This window comes from Pleurodeles waltl, chromosome 10 (assembly GCF_031143425.1).
Source record: "Pleurodeles waltl isolate 20211129_DDA chromosome 10, aPleWal1.hap1.20221129, whole genome shotgun sequence".
NCBI classification, from domain to species: domain Eukaryota; kingdom Metazoa; phylum Chordata; class Amphibia; order Caudata; family Salamandridae; genus Pleurodeles; species Pleurodeles waltl.
Genome location: NC_090449.1, coordinates 598,589,871 through 598,612,830, shown reverse-complemented (window position 1 = coordinate 598,612,830; position 22,960 = coordinate 598,589,871). Strand labels below are relative to the sequence as shown.

General features: G+C 39.7%; 1 protein-coding gene across 2 annotated transcripts in view; it reads right to left on the bottom strand.

Annotated features, from left to right (window-relative positions):
- Positions 1-6,637: 6,637 nt before the first annotated feature.
- The window catches only part of CTDSPL (CTD small phosphatase like), a 398,245-nt gene continuing 381,922 nt past the window's right edge, over positions 6,638-22,960 (bottom strand). For both annotated transcript variants that reach the window (XM_069211054.1, XM_069211053.1), the window contains one exon: positions 6,638-9,188. In XM_069211054.1, coding sequence (XP_069067155.1) covers positions 9,063-9,188 — 126 coding nt within the window. In that variant the 3' untranslated portion in view covers positions 6,638-9,062. The remainder of the gene's footprint in view (positions 9,189-22,960) is intronic.

Below are 22,960 nucleotides of genomic sequence, written 5' to 3'. Positions count from 1 at the left end.
AATGAGAAGGGGTGTGGTCTAATGACATCAACACCCTATATCAGGTGTGCATAATTATTAGGCAACTTCCTTTCCTTTGGCAAAATGGGTCAAAAGAAGGACTTGACAGGCTCAGAAAAGTCAAAAATAGTGAGATATCTTGCAGAGGGATGCAGCACTCTTAAAATTGCAAAGCTTCTGAAGCGTGATCATCGAACAATCAAGCGTTTCATTCAAAATAGTCAACAGGGTCGCAAGAAGCGTGTGGAAAAACCAAGGCGCAAAATAACTGCCCATGAACTGAGAAAAGTCAAGCTTGCAGCTGCCACGATGCCACTTGCCACCAGTTTGGCCATATTTCAGAGCTGCAACATCACTGGAGTGCCCAAAAGCACAAGGTGTGCAATACTCAGAGACATGGCCAAGGTAAGAAAGGCTGAAAGACGACCACCACTGAACAAGACACACAAGCTGAAACGTCAAGACTGGGCCAAGAAATATCTCAAGACTGATTTTTCTAAGGTTTTATGGACTGATGAAATGAGAGTGAGTCTTGATGGGCCAGATGGATGGGCCCGTGGCTGGATTGGTAAAGGGCAGAGAGCTCCAGTCCGACTCAGACGCCAGCAAGGTGGAGGTGGAGTACTGGTTTGGGCTGGTATCATCAAAGATGAGCTTGTGGGGCCTTTTTGGGTTGAGGATGGAGTCAAGCTCAACTCCCAGTCCTACTGCCAGTTCCTGGAAGACACCTTCTTCAAGCAGTGGTACAGGAAGAAGTCTGCATCCTTTAAGAAAAACATGATTTTCATGCAGGACAATGCTCCATCACACGCGTCCAAGTACTCCACAGCGTGGCTGGCAAGAAAGGGTATAAAAGAAGGAAATCTAATGACATGGCCTCCTTGTTCACCTGATCTGAACCCCATTGAGAACCTGTGGTCCATCATCAAATGTGAGATTTACAAGGAGGGAAAACAGTACACCTCTCTGAACAGTGTCTGGGAGGCTGTGGTTGCTGCTGCACGCAATGTTGATGGTGAACAGATCAAAACACTGACAGAATCCATGGATGGCAGGCTTTTGAGTGTCCTTGCAAAGAAAGGTGGCTATATTGGTCACTGATTTGTTTTTGTTTTGTTTTTGAATGTCAGAAATGTATATTTGTGAATGTTGAGATGTTATATTGGTTTCACTGGTAATGATAAATAATTGAAATGGGTATATATTTTTTTTTGTTAAGTTGCCTAATAATTATGCACAGTGATAGTCACCTGCACACACAGATATCCCCCTAACATAGCTAAAACTAAAAACAAACTAAAAACTACTTCCAAAAATATTCAGTTTTGATATTAATGAGTTTTTTGGGTTCATTGAGAACATGGTTGTTGTTCAATAATAAAATTAATCCTCAAAAATACAACTTGCCTAATAATTCTGCACTCCCTGTAGAGTAACTATGATTACCTTTGGCTAGGAAGTAATCTAAACTAAGTGATTTGGCGTTCTGAACCTTTGCTTAAAATGTTTCAATACTAGGGTGTGTGTGTGTGTGTGTGTGTGTGTCCATGTATCCTGAGGATGTACACTTGTACCAAATTGGTGTAAGAAAGTCCCTCTTTCCCATCCTGAAGGTAGACGACTTTTATGGGAACCTGGTTAGGGCCAAGACATCAGAATTAGGCAAGATGTCTACTGCCCCTACTACTTGACCTTGTTTTCTGAGTTTTCCGATTAGCTGCAGTTTGGCGTTGAGTCCTGTTGTATTTGTTACCTTCTAGAAACGTGTTGCTCCCTAAAATAATATTTTATTTGTACTTTGAATTTGTGCAGAAAACATAAACATCTCAACAGATTAATTGGCCTCTTTTCACTTCCCTGCATAACAGACATTTTTTCTGGCATTAAATGCCTAGATAGCACTGCACAAGACAAACAAAATTATTTCCCTCTCCTCCATGGGGTTTATCTCTTTCGCTACTCAGCCAGCTTTAGTGCACTTCGTTTCTTGTGCATTAACTTCATGTTCCTGCTCTTTCTGTGTAGTTCTTCCTTTTTGTCTCCAGAAGCAGAATGTGCATGGCCTCTGGTCATCGCATGAATATCTTTGCATTCCCCAGCAGGACGATCATAACTGACAACTGGTGAAGGGCTTTCCCAGTGCCTTAGAATAGCCACTCTTGATTTAACTGCCCGATTCTTTGCTTGCTTTCCCAACCTCTAGGTCTTCTTCAGGAGAGGTACAAGGATATTCGAGTGGCTTGTTAACAGAGACTGTAGCAATATGCTTTTCTGGGATGAACTATCCCTCTGTATGGATCCGTGGTCCATGTGGCTCGGCTCTTTCTACCATTTTTTACATCCTTGTGGGTTTCCTTTTGTCCTGCACTCCAGCACAACCCACCAGTAGAGTTTTATCAGCGTGAAGTGCTAGTGTGCTCTGCTGTTCTTTCCTCACTTCGAGCGTTCAATCACAGCGCCTACTGTTGAGAACACATTAAGTACAGCAGTTTTCTATTATGTTCTGAATAAGAAAAATCATTGGAATTATTTCTATAATCTCCATTCTTATCTATTTGGAGGGGCAGGAGGGCAGAGGATTTTGAGATTTCGAAAAGAAAATTTGAGGAGCTATCAAATTTGGGAGACTTGGGTGTTTCAATGACTTTACTTTGCATACTATGAAATGCAGCCACCTGGCCGGCTTTCTACAGGAAATACAATTTTTAGTGCTCCAGCCGGTACAGACATTAGGAATATCATACAAAACCGGTATTTTTCCTTACCACTACATACTACAGTGCTTTAAAACGTGCTGCCTTAATGATCCCTGACTGATCAGTAAATTAAACATAAAAATCAGAAAAGTCAAGTTACAAATAAATATTGGTGATTCTATATGAATTTCTATTTATCATCTCTGGGTCTTTGCATAATTTAAAAAACGTGAGCAAATGGCAGCTAGTTTTTTGGGGGGAAGGTTGCAACCCTAATATTATGTAACAGTAGCACATCCTTAACACAACAGTTTATCAATATCCACATGCAGGTTCACCAGGCTCTTTGTGACCCGGGTCATGCACTTACGTAACTAAAAGGTAACCCTCATACAAAGAGAAGAGATGGCGTCTCTATGTATTGCCTGCTCAATAAGACTGTACGCACGCGTGGTGTACAGTCTGCTTTGAAGAGGGCAACTCTCAAAAAGTCTGTATTCAGGAGTGGCTAAACATTCAGGCACCATACAGCCGCAACAGTGGATTAATACGCTTTCAAATGTGCCCGATCTGCCACTGAGAGAGAGCTAAGTGCCTGAGATTCTGAGCCTCTGCCTTCCTCACGTGCTGCTCTCTTCCGGTCCCGGGACCAATTATTAAAAGAATATGCGTTTTTTAAATATAGCCTCATCACTGGAAAGACAAAAGTTAAATGTGTCCGTACGTGAAAAGATGCGGCAGTGCTATGTAAGGAAACTGAGGGGGAGGCATGTGAAACCCTGAAGGGGGTGTGCAGTGTCGCTGTGATACTATACAACGTGGTTTGAGTGATTCTTGTAGCCAGTAATACCTGGCATTTTCCGCACAGAACATGCAGTGTGGGATAGCGTCTGATGGTTCACGGTATCCTGTCATTTGGAATGAAATAGAAAAGCATTATTTTGTGTCTCTGCCTCGTGGCCACTTCTTTACACAATGCACAAGTAACAAAAAGAAGCAGAAACAAATCTCTCCAGGCAGTAATTTCCACAAATGCTGCTTTGTTCTTAATTCCAGGCCACAGTGCAGCAAAGTGCAGATTTCCTACCACCCAGTCTTCTTGGGAGCGGACACGCTGTATCAAGAATAATTCACTGTTCCTGCTCTGTGCCTTCTGCTGTTGATCTGTAATACTTGATAATGTTCCCCCTGGCGGATACCCAAAAAATTGGAGCAGAGGAGGGAAAGGCAATATCCGGCTTTCCTGAGGCCTCTGAGATGAGTAAGAGTACTGGGAAAAGCCTTATTGGAATAAGATCTATATTAGGCTTGGGGATTTAATAAAAGGATCAGAAAAGTACTACTGTGTCCGAGAGATGCAGCAACACAAAGATTAAGTAGAAAGTTACTCACAAGAACGTCTGGCAAGAGTGTCATCAATGCAGGGAGTCCTTGAGGGGGTAAGCACTCTGAAGTTATCTTCCGGTGATGTGTTGGTGCCCCACCAGAACATCACTTTTGGGTTTCGTTGTTATTTAGCATTGCACAGAGTTCTAATAGCTCCTGTGAAATTTCAAGACGATTTACACTGTATGACCTAACATACTAACTGGACAGCTAATAGAGAACAAGTGAAAACATTTCCCTTATTGTTTAAATCTCCTCTCCTCCCCACTAAATTTGAAAAAACAATATAATACCACAATTTTCCTAAAAGTATGATAAATGCATGTTTATAATTTTATTTTTTAAATATAACAATCCAATAGGTCTGCTGTAAAGTTTTTGACAAAAGATTGGCTTGTTTCATTATATGCTCCCTCCAGGAAAAGTAAAACATCAAACCAATAAGTTGCTCACTGTGATGCACTTCAGCGCATGCCCTCATTGCCCCACAAGTAACAAAATCAGACTTTTAATGAAATTTGACTAGGGTGCCTAGAGGACTACAGTTGAGTGTGCTGAAATTCCTTTCTTCTGAAGCTATACGCCAATACAAAGTCTTTTTAGGTATCTGAAGAGGTGAAAAGATGGCCTTGCAGAACATTTACTTCACACATCTAGGCAACATGACAATACTTTATAGAAAGAGATGTTCAATTTCATTATGTATTTGTAACACAAGTAAGTCAGTTTGAAAAAGTATTTTGTTTCCAACAAAGGTGTTTGTGTCACTTTTTTTGCAAAAATAAGTTGGAGAGGAATGACCAAGGAGGGTTCAGAACTACTGCAGTATTTCAATAACTATAAATGAAATTAAAATGGTTCAGATAGTCTTCTCACTGCTTTTGTAGTTCAGATTTTAGATGCACCAGGGTTTTGTTAAATACAAATTTATATTATTGTTTCTAAAGTATGCATGAGAAATGGATGACTTTTCATTCATTTGTTCCTTGGTACTGAAAATGAGAAACACTGTTGTGTTATTTAGTGAACAGGTACATAAATTCCAGAAAAGTAAACCAAGCAAACCTACATCTGCTCCAAACTCTTCTATAATTTCTTTGTTGCTATTATTAACATACATACAAGCTGAAGGATTATGTTCCAGCATGCACCCATAATACAAAGAGAATGAGGAAATGCACTTCCCAACTATCTATTTTAAGTTGGACATTAAGCAGGTAGTAATGCACAATACGACTACCGCTTAATGTGGATTTCAAGATGGCTTTCAGTGCATTCAAAGTATCGAGCAGTCACAAGGCTTTAAAAGAATACTGAATCACACATCAGTCGTTAGTGCTTAATCAGCAAAATTTGTTAAATCGTGCCTTTTTTTTGTTTTTGTTTTACAAAATACAAATGAGGGAAGTCCACTTGCATGCCCTTTCTAAAAGCACATTTATTTGATATAGGGCAATGGGCCTCTTTTAGAAACAATGTAGGCATCCTCAGTAGAAAGAAACATTAAAATCTCCATGATGTTACAGGGAAAGACTGATTACAAATTAAATTCTGGAAAGATTGTACTATACCTCGCGTTAAATGCACTTAAATTATGTGGTACTGCTAAAAAGAACCACTATACTCCCTCTCTAAAAAGATCATCAACATCTTATAATCCATTGAAGAAAGGAGCACATTTTTCTGTAGGTTCAAAATGAAGTTGATTATCCCAATACTGAAGATAGCAAAATAAATACAAACCCACATACTTATTTCATAAGGGTAAGCACAAACAGCCATGTTAATCAGGACATTATAAGCTTCAAAGGATATCACCTGACACAACTTTTTTTGCCACTAAGAAGGAAAATGCCTTGACCTTCGCATACAACAATTTCCCATGCAGTGTAAAAAGCACGTTTTCGGAAATTGCCACCACATTTCCAAATAATTCATTTTAAAGAGCGAAGATGATAGGATCTGGCATCCTAAAATGAGTTCAGAGTCAATATGGCCAAGGGGGCATCCCCAGAGAGCTTTCTCAACTAGGAAGTTTGTTTTGGGGTGCAAACAAGTTACAAAACAGGATTAGGTTGTTTTAATTGCAGGATTATGGTCCTGTGGTAGATACTTTGGAAAGTGTAAAAAAACAGCAGAATATGACTTACGAAAACAGAAGCACAAAATAAACCATTAAAGTTGACAGTAGACTTGAAACCTAAAATTGTGAATAATAGCCGATTTTATATACAATTTTCAAATGTTGCTGCGTGGGGCCCATCCAGTGCCATAATATAGCAATGACAACAATACATGCTCAAGACCAGCACCTTCTTAACTGGTCAGTGTGACATGGGAAGATGAGGAGGCTCATACACATTCCAAGAATTTGAATTAAAAAGCAGCAGGTGCCCAGCGAACTAATGCCACATTAAAACAGGTGCTCAGCTATCAAACTGTGCCTGCCTTCAGGGATAAACGTGTCACAGAAATATACAACAAAACCCTGCCAGGTAAGCAGCTTTGAATCCATCATTTTCTGATGTTGTTAAATGAACCAGCACCACCGTCAATCATTGTCCGGATTTGTATATTTCAGCAAAGCAGAAGTGCAATAGTGATTCTACATCAATACAGATCTCAGTTATTGTGACATGTGGATACATTTATTGATTACTTCCAATTGGTAAGTAACTTCAAAGCCTGCTTCTGTTTTTGGGAACAATGCACTTCAACTCCTGTTATGGATTTAGTTGACAATGAAGGACAATAAATTAATTAGCATCATACCGCAGACACATTTAGATTCTTGTAAGGTGTCAGACATTAGATAAGTTGAAGTACTTTGAGGAGAACGTAGAACATCATTTCACAGAAATTACTATACAGTTTTCAATTTATGAACAACGGTTATTTTTGAGTCCTGTCATTATTAACAAGCAAATTCAGTGAAGGTAGCCAGGGATCAACTGCAGTCCATGCTTTATGTTTTACTTAATATATGCACACAATTTATTTATTATTTGCTTCCCTTGGTGGAGAGTAACAAAGAAAGAGGTGGGACTGATCATCTTTGAAAAGTAATTAATTCAAAATGTGTTAATTTTTTTTTCTCTACATGTACTAGTTGTCCTTTTATCTTAGATCCCTTTTTAATTGGAAAACAATGAGTAGAACATTTATAGAATTATGTTTTAATTGGTATATTTCATGAGGTCCATGGACCCCAATGTAGTTAGAGAGTTGGACTAGCCATCTGCATGCCCATAAAACTTTTCACACTCACTCAGTTCGACATACTTTGCATAATCTCCATACTGAGCTGTCTGCTGATCATACCCATTGAATAGCTGTAATAATAATTCACGTTTGTGACCCCTGGATCGAACAAGCATCATCAGTTATTTGGCATCGAATCATATTTGGCTAATATAAGCACCAATAAACCAAAGAGTAGACCTTTGTAAGACTAGTGCTTTATTTGTAACTATGTAGGGCTCATAGGACTAAAATACTGAAAAAGATAACCGATTTATAGCAGGTGTAATTTCTCATACCTCTCAATCCAAAGTGGCCAAAAACATCGGACACTAATGTTACAGGGCGTCAAAAGAAAAAAAGGGAACAAAAAAAACTAAAGAAAAAGATTACAAATTAACAATGTTACATTTTTCTTTTGAATCAGTGAAGCTGTTCTGCATGTTTGAATATTTGCTGACATACAATGGTTGTGGGCAAATCGTCAGGTGATCTAAAACAAGTTAGTTGAGAGGTATGTCGCATGTACATTGACTGTTTAATCTGCCTATTTAATGTATTGCCTGAGTTTGCAGCTTACAGCAAATATATTCATAGCATAGGCACAATGGCAAGGAACAGTATAAGAGCCTGTGGTCAACGCCATATTGGTGACTACACAGTAGCAGCAATTAAAAAACAAATACCAAACCCTTTTAAAACAGCTCAGTAGGTAGCCTGATTAATCACACTGGCTTTGAAAGGAAAGCACTTTAAATCAATAAATAACATAGTTTTGAAAGTCAGTGGGATATACAAATTAGCTTTAGATCTTTCAAATGAATCACGAATCGCAGTTGTGCGAAGCAAATGCCGGAAAACAAAATTTCACTTTAATAATATTAATCCAGATTGATCTGCCACCTCAAATGTTTGGCGTGTCAGCGTTTCTAAGTTAGGTTCATCTTGCACAATGGCAGATATTTCCAAACTATGTCAAAAACTAGGAGTGACAAAAGGAATCTTAAATAGGAAACGCTAAAAAACAATGTTCAAAACCTTTTGGATATAAAACACACTGTTTCTGGATATGTTCAATCTGTAATAGTTAATGAGTTTACGGAGACATGCACCCTGGATCCAGTCGTACATTGTTTATCAAGCATAAATTACAATGCTGTATAAAGATTTCAACCCCATTGTCAAAGCATCTAGACAATAAAAGACTAAAGTTGTCTTGAAATATGCGGAGTACAAAATGTGTTTTGTTGTTCCTTGTTAAAATGAACATTTGAAAAGGCACTTCATTCTGTAGGAAAAAATACTAGAATCAGTTGAACTTCTCCAGAACAGGGGCTTAGTGTCTGCATAGTGGGGTGCAGGGATAGGCAGGAGGGTGGGGGTGGTCAACGTTCAACTGTGGTTAACACAACAAGTTCAGTTTTTTGGTTTGTTTCGAGAAGAAAAAAATCCAGAAAAATTCCATCCATATATCAAATTAGTTAAAAGAGTTCCATTTAAAATATGTTGTCTTTCTTTCTATAAAAGTAATCTGGTCAGGCCACAACCTCCGTCTTTCAGCTGACTTGAAACGTTTAACTGTATCATCATTCAAGTCCTATAAGAGAAGTACTTCTCCCATGGATGAGAAGCTCCCTATAGCTTTGTGTTTTGAAGGAGACGTGCCAGGACAAAAGTGGATAGAGTGAATCGAAATTTGTAGCAATGCACCAGCAGCTGGATAACAGGGAACCTCGAAGGCTACCTGTTACAAAGTTTATGAAGCATACTGTAAACATCTTCCTCTCTGCTAAGTCCCTCAAAGAAGGGAATAAGATCCAGCAGCTCTGTGTCCGTCATGTCATCAAACCAGGACTGCACAGGCACCTGCAATAAAACCAAGACAATACATAACATATTCGCTTCTAACATGGGTACCCTAATTCTGAGGATCTTATCAGACAAGTATCTTTTGAAAAACATATGCTCACAATAGCCAGGCTATAGATAATGACGAACGTGATTTAGGCCCCAAGACCCCTTCAGTTTTGGGCACAATTCTAACAACACACTCTCACCCCCCCTCCCCCCCCCCCCCATGTGCCCCTCTGGCTCAGTCTTGCCTGGTAGGGTTTGTCTTCAGCAACAATGGACTACATAGCAAGAAACTGACTATCCAAGGCAGGATGTCCTCCCTAGTCAAAAACAAGTGAGAGCATCTCTCTGCTTATATTCTGGTTTCTTAATAAAAATGTTGACATAGTCAAATAAACAAAGGTGGTGTTATCACAGAACCATCACTCTTCAGATGCAAATAGTCACAACCAAAGAACAGATTTTTTTGAATACACAAATGTGAAGCATATATTTGTTGCTTGAGAAATAGGAAAGGAAAATGGGATACGCATCAATCAACCATTGAAAATGTTAATTGCTGGCGAAAGATTGTATTCATAGCTCCACAACTTTTATTAAGCTCTAGGTTCAGATGCTGTGCATATTACACCATCTACAGCTGGGGCACATCAATAGCAACTTGTTCTTCTGCGGCGTTCATTTGGGGTTGACTTTAGGAATGTCTAGAATGAATCCACTTGTTTTCCAGCTTAAACCTACTATGTATGTACCATGTATTGTATTTTTAACTCTTGTTGAACAGTCTGTCCGTGCTACTGTAGTCTACATGCGTGTATTTGTTTTAAAAAAATAGTTTCTTCACTTCAAGGCAAAACAGTGTGCTAAGAATGAGAAAAAATCTATGGTTACTGATAAGGAATAGGGTGCGCAGCATAGCCCTGTTGTAGATTTGTATACTGTGCGCCGATTCATTCATTCATCACCGAGGTGGAATTAAATAACTTTTCACCTAATCGCTGCATCTTCTCTGGCCTGGATAGCAACGGAATAATGCCTTGTAAATGTGGGAAAGAAAACCATCTGGGAATGCCATTGTGGCTCTCTCTTTTTTTGCCGAGTGTGCCCTTGGTCTAACATAAAGGGATCTGCTATCTTGCTAGCAATATGAATGTAGGTATCTTACAAACCAATATGCCAGACAATTTCGTGAATCACACCTAGCACACAAAAACATACTAAACTAAAATTCAAATCAGACAAAGAAAACATATTTAAACCACATGACCATATTATACGAAAGAAGACGTATTAATAAAATGTACATAGAAATATTAAGTCGTTGACCAAATGCTGAACGTCTGCCTTATATGTATGTAATATCCCACAACCACCAAATTAAGGATTGACAGCTGAGACTGAACCTTTCCAGGATGCAAGCAATCCAAATGCTTGATATACATAAAATGGTGAAACGACTGTGGTCAAATATATACATGTGTCCTTAAAATGACACTGCCTAATAGATTTTCAGGCAGAGATCTTCGATTTATAGTACCCATAACTCACTAATACGCCTCGATTATTTTATGGATAAGTTTCTTTCCACATAAGTTATTTACTTAACACAGTTTTGGCGCAGGTTCAAATGACACTCAGTAGTCTAGAGAGCACACAATTTGACTGGCATACTGAAGTTATAAACCTCTGAAGAGGCATCACTCTCAAACGCTTTCACAAAGCTGAGAAACCTGTATACCACGAATATAAAAAGTTTCTTTTTCTTGCGCACACGCTCCAATTATGGCTGGATGTATCCTAGTCGATGCCTATATTAATCTAAAGCCTGCAAGATTAAACTGTAATTTTAAGCAGTAAAATGGCAAATATTTTCCATTTTGCAACTAACCGACTTGTACAGACGACCTAGCTTCTTTAGAATTTGCATACATTCTTGGGGCAAGCACAAGTATACAAACTCTAAGACCGTAGGAGTCAGGTTACTGTGTTCACTGCTCCACGGTCTGGGTAGATTACTACCCTTATGTGTATATTCAGTAGATCTTGGCAAATATGTAAAGAGGGACGAACACAAGTGTAGGAAAGAAATCCATTGAGTAAGCAGGCAAATGAGATTGCCAAGAAAACCAACCAATGGTAAGCAATAAGTAGACCTAAAGTCCGCTGTCCAGTTTTGGTGTGGTCCAAAAGGAGTCAGCTAGTGCGTTTCAGAAAAGATGGCTGAAAGGTTGTTTCGAGTACAAAGATCATGCAAACGAGTCTACAAACTAAGAGTAAGTTACCATGAAGGTAACTTTTTTTTATTTTTAAGTCCTGGCTCTTTAACACCGATGGGTAGATTAGACAAAAACATAAGCAAAGGAGGAAGTGATTGGGCAGCATAGGCAACGAGGCTTTTACAACACTTCACGGTCAAACTTAAGGGTTCTGTTGGGAAGCCTTGGGAGCATAGCGTCTGCTGAATGTGTGTGTGATAGCCCACGTAAGTGCTGGGCATATGTCTTCGACAGGAACGTACCTAGAAAATGGCAGGTGATGCTCTAACCGTGTCAGTGTTTTCCAAATTAGCAACAGATGTTGATCTCCATGTAGAACACAGCAGCATCGCAGTGTATGGTGAAATACCTCATTCACATGGTAATGATACCTTTAGAATCTGATGGCCTGGAATAATCATCCACAAAAGCCAGAAACAGCTGGTTCATTAAACATAAGAGCCTGGTTTGGACGAGACAAATGCACAAGGCATGTTTGATGCCCAAATTGTTAGTCTTTGTAACTGAGGAGGCAGTGAGATGTGAACAAATTATTGAAAGACTCATCTCTGGAAATTAAATATTACTTTCAGAATGAAGGATGTGTAATTCCGGAGAATTCTTTTGATGCTGTAACATTGTGCAAGTCTCTAGGGACCCAAAGGGGCCCTAGCTTGCTTATGGATCTAGCTAGTGTTAGGGTCACCAAAATACAGTTTTCTTCGAAAGAGGTTTCATGCTGGGATGAAATCTGTGTGAAAAGACTGCACACCAGTTAGGCATGTGGCATATTCATGTACTGGGGAGGGTTGTGAGACCTCGCAAATGGTCAAACTAGCACATCAGATCTAGTATATGTCTCAACAGCATTGAGAGTAGTTTAGACGAAATTCAAGTTCCAGTAGTCCTGAATGTCACATGGCACTCACATGTACCAGTTTCCTAAATGTAATGCATAAAGAACTTCACATCATTTACTAACCAAATATGTGTATCTTTTCTGGAGTTAGCACTTCAGCTATCTGATCTTACAATGAGTTCTAATGGAGGATTTCCTAAAAATCACCTGCATCTCCAAGTTCCCAGAAGAAATGCCTCTGCACTATGATTTGTTAAATACTCAGCAACCATATGCTTAACTGATTGATGGTAAAGAGTGGGGCAGCAATCTCCGTACCTTCATGGACTCTCTAGGAGGCAGACGGGGGTCCCTATGCAGAAATTGGAGAAGAGGTGGGTATCTAATCTGGCAAAGTCAGGTCAGAGCCACCAGGATCACAGAACATCATGTGCTACCACATCCAATGTGCTTCATGTTGCAACAAAAAAGTTCCTAATCAACTCTTTTACTCAACACAAAGGTTTTGCTAATTCGAATTATGTACAGAGCTGTTGAACTGACAAGTCACTGGTGATTAGACTTGTTGGAGCGTAGATTTTAGTAATGCTTTTAGTGACCCAGTCTTCAGCAGTAGGTGACATTGTCATTCATGTTTAAAAGCCTAACCTAGAAAGCTGCAGTGACATGTATTTTAAAAGTGCTCATGTTTCCATGAGGGTGGTCACAATTGTGCCTACCGGATTTAAAAATGTGCTATTAAGATTTAAAGAATGTCAAAGAATATTTTAGACTCGAAGTTAATTGCTAGTAGTGAAACAAATTTTGTTCTTTATTTTTTAACATGTGGTTTATGAGTTTAAATAGACGTATGCATAAAAATAAATGCACTTCTTGGTCATACCCAACGTGATGCTTTAACAAGTTTGAAAATCATAATGAAATGTGTTATTCTTTTTCAATGATATATTATTAATGCTAAATTTATACGTTTGCATTTTATGTGTGTTTATTAACAAATATATGAATGCCTTCATATTTCATGTGTTAGCATAACTAGGCCTGCAGACCTTGTACTTGCAGCCATGTAAAAGTGATTAATCATTGTTCTTTTTCTACCATGAATATTTCCATTAGGTTGTTCTTATGAATAGTAAACGGTTCCTTTGTTTAATTTTACAAGACTTGTTTCTAAATTACCTTGGTTCCGGAATATTTAGGCCTGTGGACTAAGCATGAAATAAATTGTTTCTATCAACATACTTTTACATGTGAAGAGGATGAGTCTATTGTTTACCCTGGGAAGAATTTGTTTTGCTGCAACTGACAGAAAATTGTTAATGACTGTTGGATTCACAAGTAAGGAGGAGAGGACTTCGGAAAAAAATGAGAAAAACTGTGATTTGTGTTTAGACTCTGATTGTATATTTCCCATTTTGCATGACATGGGACAACTGAACTGTCAAATCAGAGATGTTTGTGTACTTTACTGTAAGGATGGACTTCATAAGTTTCAGTTAGTTGTTTTGTTGTCCCGGAGAAATGTTCTTCCCCCAAAAATGTTCTCTGTGCTGCTTGTGTTCTGCACTTCCTTGACGGTGTATCTAACGGACTCTGCTGATGATCTACATGCTTTGCTGACGATGAATCTTTGAATACTGGCCCTAGGAAAAGTATATCTCCCTGTTAATGTTATTTCTCTTGATATGCCTTTTCCCTATTAGAAGATAGCATGCTGATACATACCTACTTTATTTTTCTAGATAGTTTCTCTTAGCCCAGGATAGATAATTTTTCTCTCTTTTGTCCTACATGCATGTCCTAACTTGGTTAGCCGCAGGGATAACTCAAATCCAACCCTGATTCTTGATCTCGGTTTAAATTTGATTTAACAAATGTCAACACTGTCTGATTTGAGATATGCTTCTATTTCTCAGATAATCTCTTTAATGATATGTATTTTTCTTCTCAAATGCTTAATGGTGTTGATGCTAGGTAGACTAAACTGGTTTCGCCATTTTGGGCAACTAATGGTGTTGATTTATCTTTACAATTTGATTTTGCGCACAGTTTATGTGACGTTTGCTTTGTGGATGTAAAATAAAGCCTTGCAAGTTTTATTCATGGAAGTTTTCCCTCTGTGGCCACATTGGTCATGGTGTTTACATTTGATGGGGTGGTTTGAAATGATTGTGTATGGGTAACCACACCTTTTAACTGGGTCAAAAGATCCCTTCACCTAGGTGAAACGTTTTGAATTTTGTGAAGGATGAGAACACGTGTTAAAAATTCTGGTAGCATAGTGACGGTAAAGACCCATTAGAGGGGTAGCCGTATTTTTGTTCAGTAATAGGCACATGTTATTGTTCAGTCCAAAAACTGTCCACCCTGTAAGTTGTTCTATGGTTAGTTTGAGATGTTGATGAAATTCCAGCATTGTGTGTACAAGTGTAATGCAGTGTAAGTACAAGAAGGGTTTCGCGCTTGTAATGCTTTTTGCTGCAGATTGAGGTGAAGTGTGACATTGTAGGCTGTTTGCGTAGTTGTCATACTCAAAGTAACTGTGGTGCTCTGTGCTCAAAAAATTGTCTGTGGTTGTTGTTGACGGGTCCTTCAAGACCTTAGGCCGCAGGATAACGTACAGGCATAGAAGACACTTGGTTAATTTATTGTCTGCAGTGAGGTACTGGCCATGAGACGTTGTTGACAGTGCCAGTAGTTTTGCCTTGAATGATTGAGAGTTGTTGGTTGGTACTGGTTGATCCACGAAGGCCTAGAGAGGATGCGTGTCAACCAGGGTGCGAATTGCTGATCAGTTGTATAATTGCAAAAGCCGCAGTCGGATGTGTAAGCCTTATAGCTTTCATAGCGTTTGAGCCACACCAGTAGTGTGTAGACAGGGTTTTGAACTGCTTGCAATATTTTGCATTTAGTGTACATGTGAGTAATAGTGTAAGAGACAATTGCGGAGTGACTGCAGCTGCGGAGTGAAGTAAGCATGACATAATTTGTACCACGCTGGGATTGGTCAGATGGTGAGAAAGCTGCACTCGTATTGGTGGGCAATACTGTGTTATCATTAGTTAAGAACAGCTTGCGGGAAGGATTGTAGGACTGAATTTACTTCCTGATTTCATTGAAATTTTAATTATTAATTTAATCTGTGCGAAAATGAAGTTTTTCAAGGCTTTAAGAAGTGCACTAAGAGGAGATGTGTTTGTTCCAGTTAGGGAGAGTGAACAGGTAGCACATGAAGGAACACCAGCATACAAAGTGTCAGAGGCTAAAGGAGTTTCAGCATGCATTTAGGTTAAACAGTGGTGTAAGGTCACAGAGAAGGAAGGTTCATTAGCTTTTCCTTGTTAAGGAACTTTTAATTTGAAAATTTTAGAAAATTTGAGGCTGAGGAGCGCATTTGGCGAATTAAAGCTTCCTCCAAGACCTGCACAATTTTAAGCCCTTGATATTTGGGAACTTGTTGCTAGACAAAAAGAAACAGCAAAATTTGAGAACAGACTGAAGAAAGCAGTTAAAACATTAGCGCAAGCTAGATGGGATACAGAACAGAAAATGTTGAGAGCAGAGATATTAGATTGGTTAAGAATGTTTCCAGCTATCACAGAGGAAGGGGATGGGAGTACAAAGCATAAAACGAGAAAAAAGCTGACAGAGAAAGCAGAGCAGACAGCAGGTGAGGGTAAGAATACAGCTACACATGAAAGTGACTCAGAAGATGATTTTCTAAATCCGCTTTTAATGAATCATCCCCCGTCATATCATTCAGTTGAGGAAGTCGTGCAGAATGTAGCCTCAAATGAACAGACAGCTCCAGTTTTACAAAGCCAGACTCAGGTAGCTCCAAGTACACCTGTGACCTGTGAGTTCAGTGACCCAGGTACCCATGATTTATCCTCTAGTTCCAGTTATTAGTATAGCACAGCACATTGCGAGTCCAGTCATGAATCAAGAAATGCCAAATCTTCATATTAATCAAAAGGTGACAGCACCTGTGAAAAATTCTAGTCGGCAACATACTATGGCCATTTATACCCCAGATTAGACAACACCAAATGTTACTCCAAGTCAATCAGGACAGACCTTCAGTACAGTGTTAATTGGTCAAAGTGCTGGAATGGCAATTCCTCAGGATCAGATACATTTGACTGTACCTGATGCACTGGCAGTTCCTGTGACGATATGTCTAGTTGTCCATTGAATGTTTCAGGTAACCCTGGATGTAATACCCAGACAATAAATCCTGTATCTTAAGGGATGTCACTATGTGATATGCAGAGATCAATATATTTAAACAATTAAGCAATAAAGAGAATAACTTTGTTTGTCCCAACTTTGACCCCTTCACGAATTGCAGATCCTAATCAGATGTTAAATCAAGCAGGACCGATAGTTGATGTGAGATGTACGCAGGGAACTCCATTTTCTTGCATGCCCAGGCTGATCAGTTTGCCAGTGGACATCGCAATACCCCACAAAGTATTACCCAGAGAAGCAGTACTAGTTTTCAAGGTTTTTCAGCGCAGCAGCTGACTGAGTGGTTACAGTCAAAGAGGAGCAACGGGTACAACAAGTAGTAGTGTCAGAACAAAAGAGACCCCAGGGAGAGACAGAAAAGTTAATGTGCCCAGATCAAAATTAGAATTAAATGAGTTGATAGAGGGAGCACTTGAAGATGAATTGCGCTTCATGTGCAAAGATGTCACACAACATGCAGGACTAACTTATGACAAATTAGTAGAACTGGCTGAAAAATATGATGTGGATTTAGAAAAGTCAAAACCCTTAAGGAGTTACCGGTTAGAGTTCAGTACCAAAGACATTGCAACATGAGATCACCTGGCATGAAAATGCACATTAAGTTACTAATTATCAACATTGAAACATGGGGACCATTAGATAAATGGGAAGGCAGATGGGCAACGAAAGACATCAGAAGAAAGCAAAACAGACTTGGCCTCCGATTGGAGCAAATCAAGCCAATGATAGTATGAAGATTCTACCAATGAGAGATTCTAAGTGGATGTTATGTACATGTCCCGTGGAGCACGAGTGACATATTGTCATTCACAAATGACTACCCGACCCAGTGAAGTGGTATAAGCAAACAGAGGGATTTGCGAAGCTTTCAAACTGCCTGTGGAAAGATTTGAACATTGTTGTTCCAGTTGATTTGTGGGTTGAGTGCAAGCTGAATATTGATTGACCAACTCATGAACCACCCAGGGACCCAGTTACAGGTGTGCTGTCTGAAGCAGTGATGAAAGGGTATTATAAAGTGACTGAATTTCAGAAAAACAAAGATGTTGATTGGCAAAAGACTGACAGGACAGCACAGTAAACAAAGGAGTGGATCCATGCCTATTATGAAAGATTGCTGCAGGTTTTCAAGCAGCATAGTGGTCGGGAACCTATTGAGCCAAAAGACACGAGTCATTTTGTGCTTAGATTTATACAAGGATTGAAACCGGAGATTAGCACCATGATTCAGCAGCATTTGACTTGTTGGCAGAATAAGCTGATTGATAAAGTTCTGCAGTACGCAAGGTACTGTAGCAATGAAATTGAATTGAAGAAGAAAAAGCTGAAAGAGAAATTGATGATGATGAAAATTAAATCTGCTCAAAGAGGAAATAAGAGCCCACAGATGAAGGTAAACACTAGTGGAATGTAAGGTATGCAACAGCAGGTTAACAATGTGCCTCAGCTTAGAGGTAGAAGATGCAGTGTTCGGACAGATCACAGTGGTAATGTGATTGATGTTCAGTCAATGAAGAAAATGCAGCCATGTCATGCGTGTGGTAACTTCGGGTACTGGAAGCATGGTACTGGAAGATTTGAACATTGTTGTTCCAGTTGATTTGTGGGTTGAGTGCAAGCTGAATATTGATTGGCCAACTCATGAACCACCCAGGGACCCAGTTACAGGTGTGCTGTCTGAAGCAGTGATGAAAGGGTATTATAAAGTGACTGAATTTCAGAAAAACAAAGATGTTGATTGGCAAAAGACTGACAGGACAGCACAGTAAACAAAGGAGTGGATCCATGCCTATTATGAAAGATTGCTGCAGGTTTTCAAGCAGCATAGTGGTCGGGAACCTATTGAGCCAAAAGACACGAGTCATTTTGTGCTTAGATTTATACAAGGATTGAAACCGGAGATTAGCACCATGATTCAGCAGCATTTGACTTGTTGGCAGAATAAGCTGATTGATAAAGTTCTGCAGTACGCAAGGTACTGTAGCAATGAAATTGAATTGAAGAAGAAAAAGCTGAAAGAGAAATTGATGATGATGAAAATTAAATCTGCTCAAAGAGGAAATAAGAGCCCACAGATGAAGGTAAACACTAGTGGAATGTAAGGTATGCAACAGCAGGTTAACAATGTGCCTCAGCTTAGAGGTAAAAGATGCAGTGTTCGGACAGATCACAGTGGTAATGTGATTGATGTTCAGTCAATGAAGAAAATGCAGCCATGTCATGCGTGTGGTAACTTCGGGTACTGGAAGCAGGAGTGTCCGTATATTAATGTGAATAATTTGGTGAAGAATGGTGGTGTTGCTCAGGCTGTTGACAGTGGTGTTGACAGTGGCCAAGTTCAAATTCAGAGATTCCAAAGACTCCGAATCCAATGTACCTATTCCCTGCAGGATTACAGCAAATGCAGGTCCCAAAACAGATGGAGGTTCCTCAACAGATTCAAGTCCCTCCACAAATGCAAGTTCCTCAAGCCCCAATGACAAAGCAGCAAGTGATGGTTCCTCAGCAAAACATGAATCAGAGAGCAAATGCAAATTTAAATCAGTTGGTAACACAATTTCCCTGAACTGATTTGAGTGCTGAGGAGTTTTCAGAAATATATACTAATGACAGTTCTGATAAGGAGGACTGCATGTTAGCTGCATCTTTAGAGGTTGATCAATGTGGTCCATATGTAAATGCAAATGTTACGGGACACAATGTTTAATTCCTGGTTGACACTGGGGCAACGCGTTCCACTGTCAGAAACGCAGAAGTACCAAATGTGCCATTGTCAGGGAGAAAAGCTCAGGTGGTAGAAGTAGCAAATCAGCAGTTAACTAACCCAATTACAGAACATATTCCAGTCAAAATAGGGTCATCCGAGGATGGCACCAATTTGTGGTTTGCGATTCAAGTCCTGTGAGTTTGTTAGGTCATGATTTATTGTGTAAACTAAATTGTTTCATTAGCTGCACCCACACAGGAATAGCCCTTCAGACAAATAGAAAGGAAGAGATGCCCAGCAAAACTGAAGAAATGAATGCGGTCATTTCATTGTTCCCAATGATGACAGCTAATGATTTACCTGTGGAGTTGCAAGGGACAGTTATGGCAAAAGTCTGGGATTTATCAGGAAAAGATATTGAATTCATAAGAGGAAATGAGCCAGTTAAAATCACAGTTAAGCCTAATGTATGTATCCAGGGATACTGCCTTATAACATGACACCAGAACAAATTGCAGGAATAACTCCAGTAACTGAACATTTAATTAAAAAGGGTGTTCTCAAAGTGATCCAAGGAAGTCCATACAATTTCCCTGTTCTAGGACTGCGGAAGCCAAATGGAAAATACCGCATAGTTCAGGATTTGAGAAAGGTGAACGAGATCGTCGTTCCATGTTGTCCTGTGGTACCTAATCCTGCAGTAATTTTGTTCCTGATTCCTTATGAGGTGGAACTGTTTTCTGTCAGGTGACCTGTGTCAGGCATTTTTCTCCTTTCCACTTCATGAGGACAGTCACATTTTCTTTGCATTTAAATTTGGAAGCCGTGTTTTTTCATGGTGTCATATACATCAAGGGTATACTTAGTCACCATCCATTTTAATCAGATTTTGAAAAAGAACCTGGAATCCCTTAAAATGCCTTTTTATTCAGGTCTGGTGCAGTTAATTGTTGATTTGATGGTTACATGTGAAGCCTGTATTAGAGGTACAATTACCCTGTTAAACGAGAGTGGTCATAAAGTTCCCCCGCAACATTGCAGTACTACTAATAAATTGCGGTACTGTTAATAAGAGGTGAAATACTTAGGAGAGAATTTCAGTAATTATGCACATGAACCCGCCATTAACACAGAGAAAGATCAGAATGTTTCTGGGAGTGGTCGGCTCCTGCCACCAGTGGATTCCAAATTTTTGGTCAGTGTGAAAGCATTGTCATGGGCCACCCTTTTAATGTTTTTGCACCCCATTCTGTTGAAGTCCTTCTGACCCGAATCAAGTCCCAGTACTTAACCAATGCTCGTTTAACCTGTTATGAACAAGCTATTATGGGATCCCCAAATGGTAATATTAAAAGATGCACCACTTCAAAACCTGCAACACTTTTACCCGTGACTGTTGAAAATGTAAATAATCACAAAAATTAGGCAGAGCATGACTGTCTCGCTGTGACTGAACTGTTCATCAAACCAAGACCGGATATTCAAGATACCTCATTATATGAAAATGACTATGTCATGATCGTTGATGGCTCCTGTTTAAGAGACAATGATGGAACTTGGCGATCTGGTTACGCAGTTTGCACAGACTTAGGAGTGATAGAAGCTTCATGGTTTAAAGGAGTCATTTCTACCCAACTAGCTGAATTGGTTGCTCTTACCAGAGCATGCTATGCTTCTAAACAGCTCGAAGTGGCCATTTTTACTGATAGTATGGTTTTGGTGTTGTTCATGACAATGGACAGTTGCGGTCCCAGAGAGTCTTCATGACCTCTTCTGAATCACCTATCTGAAATGGTGACAGAGCTTATCAATTACTGAAAGCATTACAGTTACCTATGAAAATTGCAGTCGTTAAACGTGCAGCACATCAGAAGTCAAATGATGACATCTTGTTAGGCAATGCCTATGCTGACCAAATGGCATGCGACTGTGCACTCCATGGCACATCCTTTAATGAGGAATGGAGAGATGGAAGCAGGACCAATGAGACAAACCAAAGTTTCTTTATGACAGCAATTGATACCTGGGAAGAAGTTAAGAGACTGCAGGAAGAAGTGAAAGAAGAGGAACGTAGAAGTTGGAGTACAGTAGGTTGCGTTCAAAGGGATGAGGACGATGTTTAGGTTTCCAGTGAAGGAAAAGCAGTGTTGCCAAATAGTTTGTTACCTTCAATGGCTAGGTATTGCTATTGACAGGCACAAAATGGCTGAGATGCCATACAACCCCAAATTCAGACTGGGTGCAGAAGCTGTGCGTCACAGATGTGTAACATGTCAACAGATTAATGTAGGGAAACGCACTATGGTTAATCTGAGGCACACAGATAGCTTGGGAGGTCCTTTCTACAGAATGCAACTTGGTTTCATTGAAATGCCTGCTTGCAATGGATTGAGGTAAGTTTTGGTGCTGGTATGTGTGTTCTCGCATTGGGTTGAGGCTTACGCAACCTGCAGAAATGATAGCCTCACAGTTACAAAGCTTTTTTTGTGGGAGTTCAATCCTTGATTCAAATTTCAAACTTCTTTGGAATCAGACCTAGGATCTCATTTTAACAATGAGATCATAAAATTATTGTGTGGGGCATTACAAACTGAGCAAAGATTGTATTGCAGTTACAGACCAGAAGCTTCAACTGGCTAAACTGTGTCCATCAACAACATTGGAATGGCTGATGCATTGTCTCTTGTTCTGATGTGCATGTGCAGCATACCTGACAGAAAGACCGGACTGTCCCTCATGAAATCATTGTGTGGCGAGCTATGAGAATGCCAGCTATAACCGCAAATGCACTTGTGAACATTACAGACAACTTAGTGCTGGATTACTGCAAAGGCATAGCTGATGTGGTTTGCTCTCTGTTTTGACAGGTTGAAGAAGCAACTGTTAAACCACCACAAGAACAATGCCACAACTTGAGTCCAGGACACTTGGTTCTGGTGAAGAAGCACGTCACAAAGTCATGCTTAGAGCCACCCTGGAAAGGGCCTTACCAGGTTATTTTGGTGACCACAACTGCTATGGCGTGTGCTGGCCTGCCAAACTGGGTACATGCGAGCCAAACGTGCAAAGTTCCAAGTCCTCCAGAAGATACAGTGCCTGTTTCTCTAGGTACAGGGAGTGATGGGGTCCAGGATAGCCAAAGTGTGACGACTGGACAAGTGGCTATCGCAGAACATGCACAGACTGGTAAAAATCTGAGCACGTCAAAAGCAGTCAAAGGTGCAGGAGGGTCAAGCCAGAGTCAGTCGACTCCTGCTAGCTCAGTGAACTTCGAAACCCCAGATGTGCCTGAATCAAGAATTGTAATTGGAGACAAGTGGCCCACAAAATGTCCAGACCCAGAAGTAAATGTGCCTCCAACTATAGCTAAAATGACTGAAGAATCTGATCAAAGTGACAGCAAAAAGCATGCAGCAGGAGGTAAAAAAGAAAAAGAGTGCCAAGTCAAAGATACTCAGCACCTGAATGGACTTATTACGTAGCTAATGAATGGGAGAAGGAATTTGTTGCCTTTTGTGCTGATAATTCAGATTCAGTTGAATATTTTGGAACTTGAAATTGCGTTAGAGGTGAACTCTGAAATCTCACTGGCGCTTGATGAACAGAGATGTTATTTGCTGGACGTGCTAACCAGTGATTACCAGATTGTTTATTATTAGAGACATTTGAACTTTTAGTAGTGATTTGAATTTTCAAATAGAAAACTTGA